The sequence below is a fragment of the Spermophilus citellus genome, assembly GCF_964194105.1.
Source record: "Spermophilus citellus genome assembly, chromosome: 9".
NCBI lineage: Eukaryota > Metazoa > Chordata > Mammalia > Rodentia > Sciuridae > Spermophilus > Spermophilus citellus.
In genome coordinates this window covers 97,615,950-97,625,855 of record NC_138191.1, presented here as the reverse complement: position 1 = coordinate 97,625,855, position 9,906 = coordinate 97,615,950, and the positions used below count along the sequence as shown (strand labels likewise).

The window sequence follows — 9,906 nt, the reverse complement described above, 5'->3', positions numbered from 1 at the left end:
AGTGGAAAATCATAAGCAATGAAATACTGAGTTGGCTCTTTCCTTTCTATCCTTTCACTTTACTTTTTTTAGTACTGGGAATTGAACCCAGGGGTACTAATCATTAAGCCATATCCTCAGCCTGTTTTTTTTTTTGTTGTTGTTTTTTGAGACAGGGTCTTGATTAGTTGCTTAGAGCTTCACTAAATTGCCAAGGATGGCTGGAACTTATGATCTTCCCGCTTGAGCCTCCCAGGTTGCTGGGATTACAAGTGTGTGCCACCGTGCTCAGTCTTTACTTTTCAAATTGTCTTATAGTGGTGGGATTTCCAGCACAATAAACAGATGTAGTGATTGAGGGCATCCTCATCTCACCCTGACGAAGTGTAATACTTCAAACATTTCATCATTTATAAAACATGGCACTTGCTCTAGGTTTTGTTAATACCCTTTGTGAGGTGATAGTAGCTCTTTTATTCCTAGTTTGCTAAGAGCTTTTTTTTTTTTTTAATTTTTTTGTAGTTGTAGATGGATGGAGTGCTTTTGTTTATTTTTATGTGGTTCTGAGGATTTAAACCAGTGCCTCATGCATGCCAGGAAAGTACTCTGACACAAAGCTACAGCCCCAGCCCAAGAGCTTTTTTGTTTGTTGTTAAATGGGTATTAAACATCTTTTCTGCACCTATTGACAATCTATTTCATCTTTCCTTTAATCTGTTAAGAGTATTTGGGTCTCCCTACCTCCTGAAAGATGGTCAAGTAATTTAAAATATAAATAAAACCTTGAGGTTCTTTTAGTGTTTGGCTTTTGAACTTACATACTGAAAGGTATGTAAGAGACTAAAAGAGACTAAAAACAAGAAAGGTTGGATCCCCAGGCCAATGTGTCCTTGCTTCCAGATGAGACAGTAGACTGGACCCAGTGGGAGGGGGCTGGCAGAGGGAGGCCTGAAGTCTTGCTGTCAGGTACAGAAGAGCCCAGGGAACAGGGCACATAGGGAACCAATGTTGAAAAGTAACAAGCTAGGCCCCTCCTCACTACCCCTAGACATGGCTAACTTTCCCTGAAAACAGAGAATCCTCTTTCTAGAGCCTTACAACCAGCCTGGGTGTTAGTAGACCCTTTCCTACTCTCAGGAAGTGAGAGAGACACTAATTTGTTTTTCCAAAGAATTCTAGGCTCCAGAAGAACACTGAAAAAATAGGTCTCCAGCAACAGGTATTCCCAATGGTGGGTTTGGAGGGGAAGAATAAGCATCGGCATGGCCTAGCAGTGCACTTAACAACCCTGTCAGCTGTGTGGACATTTGGCCCAGGAACCAGGCCCAAGAGGCACAGCAGGTTCTGACTCCTGTCTTTACAATTCCAAAGGATTTCCTGGGGGCAGACACATAAGTATGGTGCAAGAGTACAAACAGAGACCAGCAGGAATTGTTTCAGGGAGCAGAGGCTGACTTAGAACAAGGAAGAACTTTCACACCTCTTCTGATGGGCTGGGAGTGCCCCATCACAGCAAGTGAGCTGGGACCTGATGACCATCAGTCAGGAATTCTTTTGCCAGAAGTGGGCTGGGCTGGAATGCCAAGTGACTCCAGCTAACAGAGATGCCCGGGTTTACCCGAGAGCCAAGCTGGTCAATGCAGGGCTTTGACACAGGACTGCTAAGCCTGTGGCACCATTCCATAGGTTTCCCTGCCCTCTGTGCCACTCGCCTTGAGACCTTTGATCCTCTGGATTGATCTGCCCACTTTCTAAGAGCTGGAGAGTCCCTGGAAACTATGTATTCCTGCATATTTGGCAATTTGGAGGAAGTGCAGGGATTTAAACTGTAGAAAGTTGCCAGAAAGTAGTCAGAGACCTTCAGTGTGAATTCTTTTTTGTGGAGGGAATAGTGGCTGCTCCCTGACTCTATCCTCACACACTGATGTGATACAAACAGGGGTTTTATTGATGCGGCTTGGGAACCATGACAAACCCCAGCATGCAGGTTATGAGGGCTCTCTACAGCAACTAGGAGATGAGGGATGAAGGAGTCAGTCTCTATGAGTGCTGCTGCTTGGGGCACTTTGTTTCCTCTTATTCTTAAGACCAAGTGTGTAGGAAGAGAGTTCAGCACTTCACAAACTGGTGAGTGACCTCGTAGATTCCTACAGACTCCTGAGCCTTCTCATCATAGTCAGTCCAATCCTATAAAATAAGAGAACAGAGTTAGTCAGTGTGGAGAGTGGAGAACGGGGACTTATGAGGACCCACTCAGGCTCAGACTCAAATATTCATGAACATGTATGACCCTGAACAGAGATAGACAGCTCAGGACTAAACTTTAGTTCCTCCAGCTTTGTGATTATTCACTTAACTTCTCTGCACCTCAGTCCTCTTCTCTTACGGAGAGAGAGAGATGCCAATAGACTTCAGACTGAATTTTCAAAGAATCATATCAGGAAATACATGTTAAAGCACAATGGCTGTCACAAAGAGGAGCTCAGTAAATGCCAGCTATTGTTGTTAAAGGTGCTATGCAGATGGAATGAAGTGGTTTTTGTTGTTGTTGTTGTTTCTCTTGATTTGGGTCAGGGTCTCACTAAGTTGCCCATGCTGGCCTTGAAACTCCTGGGTTCAAGTGAGCCTCCTGCCTCAGCCTCTGTGGAGGGTCAAGACTACAAATACATGCCACCATATCCAGTGTGAATGAAGTTCTTGTCCTTCCTTCCTTTAAGGCCTAAGCACAATTTTATCTGCAGCATACTATGTCCAGCAATGCAGATGATTACTGGTTAAGCTCTATAAAGTCACTACAAACACTAAATTAATGGATAATGAACTACTGTTTCCAGTGGAAATACAGGGTTAAGGTCCTGTGAACATCTAGTCACATTTTCATCAACTGATCAATAACTTTGTTTTACCTGTGTTTATTTCTATTTAAAGACATGTTTTTAAATATTTATTGTTGATTCATTAACATGAAGTTCAGAGCTAACAACACTGTAACCCATGCCTTGACAAACTTTATCCAGTTTCTCCACGAGGCACATCTCAGCTTTCTTGCATGTAGAAACTAGACAGCATGACAGCAGTACACTTGGGACTATTTAAATGGCAAAATCAACAACTGCTGGGTTGCACGCGACTAAAACACTCAGGGGTTATTCCGGGGGAACTGGGCTAACTGGGCTGTGCAAAATAACCACACAAGAGACAGAAATACATTTTTCTTTGGGGTTGCTGTGATGGCTCCTCTGACCTTAAGGGTTCAGAGAGAGAGAGAGAGAGAGAGAGAGAGAGAGAGAAACGCAAGAACCCATGTGTGCCCATACGTGCTGACCCCTTTTATTAAGGAGAAGCTATTCAAATGAGGCAAGGGGTCAGGATTCAGGGGGCTGAGTCTAGCTTCATGATGTCTGCTTGTCAGTAGGTTGAATAACATCTAGGTAGGTCACACCCAAGGGCAGAGTAGGAGAAGGGGTCACACAAAGGGGCTTTTCCATGGAACATTCTATCCCAAACAGGGCAAGGGGTGATATCCAAGAAGAGCCGGGCAGTCTGGCATGGCTGTGGCCGGATGCCTCAATCACAGCTGGGGAGTGACTCAGTCACGTGCAAGGTTGGTCTCCTACAACCAACAAAAAGCACAAAATGCAGAACCAACTTTCCATTGATAAGCCTTGTTCACAAAAAGGAAAATTCTCATCAGGTGCCATATAGCACCTTGCTAGATCTCAAGGCCACATACCTTCTCTTGCAGATTAATGTCATTGAAGATTGTCCCAGACTCCACACCCTCAGCAGCAAACCCATCCTGCAGGGGACAGGAAAGCAACAGTGAATATTATTCTGGAAGAAAAAAAGGCACTGAGCAAGCCTGTGAAGACTGGCCAGGGAGCTGGCTTTTCTAGCAAAGATTTTGGGATGGAGGACAGAGATAGAATTATTCTCGAATAGCTATTGTTTCTAAGACCTGGCAGTTGCCTCAGGATTAAGTCTGTTTTTTTCCAAATTACAGCCTTGGGCTGGGGGACATAGCTCAGTTGGTAGAGTGTTTGCTTTGCATGCATAAGGGTCCAGTTCAATCTCCAGCACCACAAAAAAAAAAAAAAAAAAAAAAAAAAAAGCCAAATTACAGCCTGGACCAGAAGGCAAGAGAAGTAGGGTGAAACACTTCTACTACCCTGATTTGCTGAGCAGCCCAGGGCATGTCACCCCTCTTTCTGGAAGTTTAGTTTTCTTATTTATGAATGGGAATGACAATATTATCTCTTCTGCCTTATGTCATAGATTTGTTGTGAGGTGAAAATGCTATATAAATAAATAGTGATCAACACTGGCTCTGGAGTCAGATGGACCTGGGTTCAAATAACAGCTCCATTGCTTATTAACTGTGTGACTCTGGACAAGCTGCGAAATCTCTTAGGATCTTCCCTCCTCTGAAAAATAGGATAAATAATTTCATAGGGTTACTGTGATGACTATATTAAGTAACATGTAAAAGTGATGGGCCTGGTGCCCAGCATATAGAAGGCACTTAATAAGTGACAATTAGAGTCTTGACTTCCTAGTCCATAGCCTCTGTAGGAAGCTAAGTTCTGCTGTCACTTCTTACATCCCCTTCCCAAAGATACACACATACCTGGGGCTGGAAATCAACTGGTTCAAGGCCCCGGCACTCAAACTCTACTATCGTCTTGAACTTCTCATTGTCTTCAGCCTAAAAAGAAGTGTGTTGAGGAGGTAGCTCATCTTGGCCCTAAAGATGATTCCATGGCCCCCGCCCTTCCTGCCATGTGGGCCCTTACTGCCCTATGAGCCTAGAGTGGGACCCTGGAACAACTTATTTCCTCCTTAAAGAACCCTGCCTTGAGCAATGCTCCCCATGGAAACTTCTGTGGACAAGGAGGCACCAAAGAATATGGAGTCTGTGGTTAGCCTGTCTGGATGTGAGGCTGAGCTCTGCATCTCTTCCCCTCTGGGCATAATATTCATAAACTATCAAACGGAGCTGAGGAAACCTTTACAGGTTTATAATAAGGATTTTAAATTTGTATAAAGTGCCTAGCACAGGACCTAACACTATGCTCAAAAAGTGGTAGATATAGGCTGGGGTTGTGGCTCAGTGGCAGAGTGCCTGCCTGGTATGGTGTGAGGCACTGGGTTCAATTCTCAGCACTGCATATAAATAAATAAAATAAAGGCCTGTTGACAATTAAAAACAAGTATTTTTTTAAAAAGTGGTAGGTAAAATTATCAATACTACAAATATGAACAAGAACATTAAGCTACCAAGTCTCCAGATCATGCAAATGGTCCCAGTACTCTTAGCCATAACCTTTTGCTAACCATCCATAACACTGCAAGGGCAGATGTCTGCCTTAAAGTCTTTGAAATGGGATGTGTGTGTAAAGGGCATACCTGTTTAAGGATAGGCAGCCAGGAAATTCATGCCTATCTGACCCAGAGGGCTCACAGCCAAGTGCCATGCCACATATTCACTCTCATCCTGTCATTTACTGTAAAGCCATTTCCTGCACTCCAACCATATGTGTAGCACTGGTGAGGCAATTCTTCATTGAGCTTTGTTTTGTTGTTTGCTGGTCTGTATCTTCTGCTACATTATGATTTACTTGGGAGTAAGTCCTCATTTAATTGCTCTCTTTATGTTTGGGACAATGTGAAAATTGGCCATAATTCAAATATTTTATAAATACCAAATAAGAAAAGGATGAATACAAATAACTACCTTTTAAAAAACAGACCCAAGGCATACCCCAACCCCCTCACTTTTGGGCTAACTTGTTATGTAGTAAGGCATAACCATCTGGTAATAATATTGGCACTCTCCAGCATGGGTTGCACCAAAGGACTGCCCCACTCATAGTTTCAGAGAAGTCTTGCTAGTCCTCTAAGATGCAGATAAGGCATATACTCTCAGCCATGGAAACTGAGCAGCTAGCTTGGGTTAGAAGTCCCTGGAGCTCCAACAGCACAGCACTTTTACAAAGGCACTGCAATGGCCTGTTTGACTCTTTCCCCTAGCAAACACTCAGTATATGGTGAATGAATGAGGGACTGAGTGAATGAGCACCTGAGTGAGTGAAATTACAGAAAGAAAAAAGTACATGAGTAAAACCCCTACAGAATGTTGTTTTGCTATAGCAATAACTCTACAACCCAGGCCTCCTAGCTCCCAGTTTAGATTTAAACCCACCACATCTCCCACTACAGCAGCAAACTTACATTGTAAGATTGGATGGTGCTACTCAAAATATCTGAAACATAAAAAAAAAAAAAAAAAAAAAAAAAAAAAGTCAAAGTTGACTTGAATCCATACTGTGGACCCCTCTAGGTGCCCAAATGTGGCCCTGGGAAAGAGACAGATGCAGAGGCTTTAGCATCTGAGGACTGAGTTGTCCACAGTTACATGAGCCTGCTTTCAGTCTGCTATCAGGAAGCTGTGGGCCAATCTGACCTACCTATTGAGTTTTCCCGTGCACATAGCTTGCACTTCTGGACCATGGAGACACTGTGACGGCCTCCCTTCAGTTCCACACTATCCTGGGGAGAAACAGAATCTCTAGTCACATATCAATTAAATGCAAGGATCCTAGGGATATCCTGTCCCACCACTTATTATCCAGTTGAACAGAACAAGACCAAGAGAGGCAAATGACTTGCTAGGGCAATCCTGGGGACTGGGGAGTATAGCTCTCAGTGGTAAAGCTTATGTTTAATATGTGCAAATCTTGGGGTTCAGGCCTCAGCACCAATTTAAAAAAAAAAAAAAGAATCTTGGGAAGTCTTGACACTGAGGAAAGGATTCCCCCTTGATTTTGATTATGGTTTCCAGTACTGATTACACTGAGACCTACCCTCCAAACCACAAACAGCAGTGTCCAAAGGATTGGAGAAACGAGGGCCAGTTTCTCTGAATCCCTGCTCAGATGTATGTGTATGTGTATGTCGGGGGAGGTGGGTAGTGGTGGGGAACGTTACCATAAGCCGGAGGTACTGCCATTTCTCTGAAATCTCACCACAGTTGCCACATTTCATCTTGGAAGAAGAAAAGCATATTAGTAAAGCAATTGGCTAAGTTGGGCAGACACTGAGGGAATGGTAAGGACAGTGTGAGTAGGCAGGCTCAAAACCTACTTTCTTGTTGGAACTCTCACTTCAGTCCTTAAAACCAGCCCAATCAAGGACAAAACCAGACTTATCTCTAGGCAAAGAACAAGTTGTTTCTCATATTGGTGTACCCACTCTCACCTAGGAAGTGCTCAGGATGGCTGGGGATTCAAGGCTCCTTTCAGTACAGAAATGGCCTTAACAGACCCCAGCAACTCTGTGATTAGGTGTTCCCTTGTGTTCCCACAAGCCCTGTCAGTGCCTGGTTTCAGTATTTATTCATCATTGTTCTGTTACTCTTTTTATGTCTCCCTCTGTGCTTCTTGAAGCCAAAGAATACTAATTCTCCAAGTAAAAGCCTAGAACTCAGGATTCAAAATATTTGGAAATAAAAGTGGTCAAAGGTGGTTTCCCGAAGGACAGGGCTTTAGGCAGTTTCGGAAGGATGCCAGGATTCCGATCAAGAGAACAGGGCAGGGGTTCTGAAGTCTGCGACATGGAAGGGCCTCAAACTCTTCAGATAAGAGGACCTCTGCGTACCATGCCACTGGGGGGACCAGGTTTACCAGTAAGGGTGGTTCATGCACAAATTTTAACTATTTCACAGTAAATAAGGTCAGATCAACAAATAAAACATAAGACAAAATTATCATCTTAATAAATAATCAACAGATTCATTCACCAGCATTTCCTTTAGTGTCGGTTTATAAACTACAACATATTTAACAAAGGAAAAATTTATAGCCGGGTGCAATGGCGCAGGCCTGTAATCCCAGCAGCTTGGGAAGCGGAGACAGGAGATCGTGAGTTCAAAGCCAGCCTCAGCTACAGTGAGGCGCTACCAACTCAGTGAAACCCTGTCTTTAATAAAATACAAAATTGGGCTGGGGATGTGGTTCAGTGGCTGAGTGCCCCTGAGTTTAATCCCTGTCTCCCCCCAAAAAAAAACCGTCGAAAAATGACCAATAAACTTAAAAAACAAACCAAAAATTCTGGCCTGAAAAACGCGAACATTTACTATGTCTGGTTAAATGTTTCTCATGCTGCCGGAGAGAACGCTCCAGTTCCAATCAAGATCAGACGGGGACGCCTCCTGGGGAGGTCCGGCCCGCGGCCCTCGGGTACCCCCCTAAAGCCCACCGCCTTCCGAAGCTCCTCCCTTCTCACGTCTCAGGGCCCGCCCTCCGCGCACCTTCAGGTACCACCGGAAGTCCTCGCCGACAGGACGGAGGTTCGTGACGTTCTCCAGCGTCGCTTTGAGCTGCAGCGCGATTTTCTGAGGGGAGGGAGGACCAGACCGACAGTGTCGGCCGCGCTTGCGCACATCCACGCCGGCCCTCCCGGCTCGCGTATTACCTTCTGTACCCTTAGCGCGAGCCCATTCCTTTCATTCCCATCTGGCGCGAGATATTAATTTCCAGGGCCTCGCCACCGCCCCGCCACCACTCCCGCCCCGGTACCCCGGTCCCAGCGGCGAGTCACCTCCCCCTCACCCCCATGGTGGCCCAGCTCAGCGCGGCGCCGTCTGCGACGGCTACTTTCTGGCAGGTCGTAAAAGAGGAGGCGGCGCTTGCGCACTCTCAGTGCGGGGAGTTTGGTGGCGCGTAGTGGGCAGCAGGGCAGGCGGTGCACTTATTTTGCTGTCACCTTATCTGCCCCTCGGTGCTTTTCCTGTTGGGGGGTGGAGGTCTTTGAGTGTGACATTATCTGGTGCTCAGACGCGCTGAAAGGTGCCCCCAGGAATCGGTCATGCCGCAGGTACCCAATTTTGTACCAGCACTAAGTGGACAGTTACCGCCCCTCAGTTCTCTCCTGCCTCTTCATTATTTTCTCTTCCCTGGGCTTCTCAGATCACTTTGGCTCCTCCTGCTCGGGGGTGAGAAGGTCCGGACCATCTTGGGGACAAAGGGCAGGTCTTAACTGGGGTCTTAACTCATAACCTAACAGTCATTTAAAAGATGATATGTGCTTTTTCTACTTTTCCACCTCAATTCAAAGTTTGCCATATACTAAAAGCTTGATATGTGTCTTACTCTCAATTTTTTGGTTTTCAAAGTGTAGGTGCATTATTAAAGCCAGGATGCCCTCGCTGTAAGTCTCCAATGATAAACAGCCTAAAGGATAAAAACTATTGAGACTTCAAAATGGCAAAGTCCCAGGGTCTTTAACTTGTTTGCATGATTTGTGTTTTTACATTTCCCATCTATGTGTTCTTTTAACAAGTATAATAACTCATCCTTCTCACAGGGTAAAGATGTTTACACAGGATGTAGCATGATAGGACAAATGTAATGTTAACACTCACCTCCCTTAAAGTGCCCTCACAGGAAAAGAAAAATAACTTCGAAATGCACCTAAAGCCATTTAACATTCCTAAACTCTTCCACACCTGCAAGTAGTCCTTTCACACACACAAAAAAACTAGCCCTCTGGTGTGTCTGGGAGCCAGGCCCACACTTTCCTGGTTTTGTCTCCCTTCTTAGAATTCCCAATTAAAAGCCTTGCTTGTAAATTCACGCTCTTCTGACTTGATTTCTTCTAATGAAATTGAGTCAAAAGTTCCCATTCGCTGGCATCAGGGCATCCTCACAGATTTGGAAATTATGCCTTCTCCAAACTGCTCCTTTATTTGTCCATGAGACTTGGTCTATAGCTCCTCTCTGGGTTTTCTTGTGTTCATGCCCCTTCTTTCTCTCTGTGATCCCTAAGACTGGATACCCACTTTCTGCTGGCATTTCTGTGGGCTCCCACCTGTCATATCCTATGGTATCCTCACTGGTTGGTACCATACAGGAGCTGTGGGCATCTATC

General features: G+C 44.9%; 1 protein-coding gene across 2 annotated transcripts; it reads right to left on the bottom strand.

Annotated features, from left to right (window-relative positions):
- Positions 1-1,904: 1,904 nt before the first annotated feature.
- CZIB (CXXC motif containing zinc binding protein) lies at positions 1,905-8,656 on the bottom strand. Of its 2 annotated transcripts, XM_081307500.1 has the most exons (8): positions 8,589-8,656; positions 8,288-8,371; positions 6,967-7,023; positions 6,447-6,528; positions 6,211-6,242; positions 4,607-4,684; positions 3,713-3,778; positions 1,905-2,166 (listed from the first exon to the last, which is right to left on the bottom strand). In XM_081307500.1, the coding sequence occupies exons 1-8, from the start codon at positions 8,592-8,594 to the stop codon at positions 2,089-2,091; spliced, it is 483 nt and encodes a 160-aa protein (XP_081163626.1). In that variant the 5' UTR covers positions 8,595-8,656; the 3' UTR covers positions 1,905-2,088. The 2 variants fall into 2 exon arrangements, with proteins under 2 accessions (XP_081163626.1, XP_081163627.1); XM_081307501.1 differs by lacking the exons at positions 8,288-8,371; positions 8,589-8,656 and adding an exon at positions 8,080-8,242.
- Between the last annotated feature and the right edge of the window lie 1,250 nt (positions 8,657-9,906).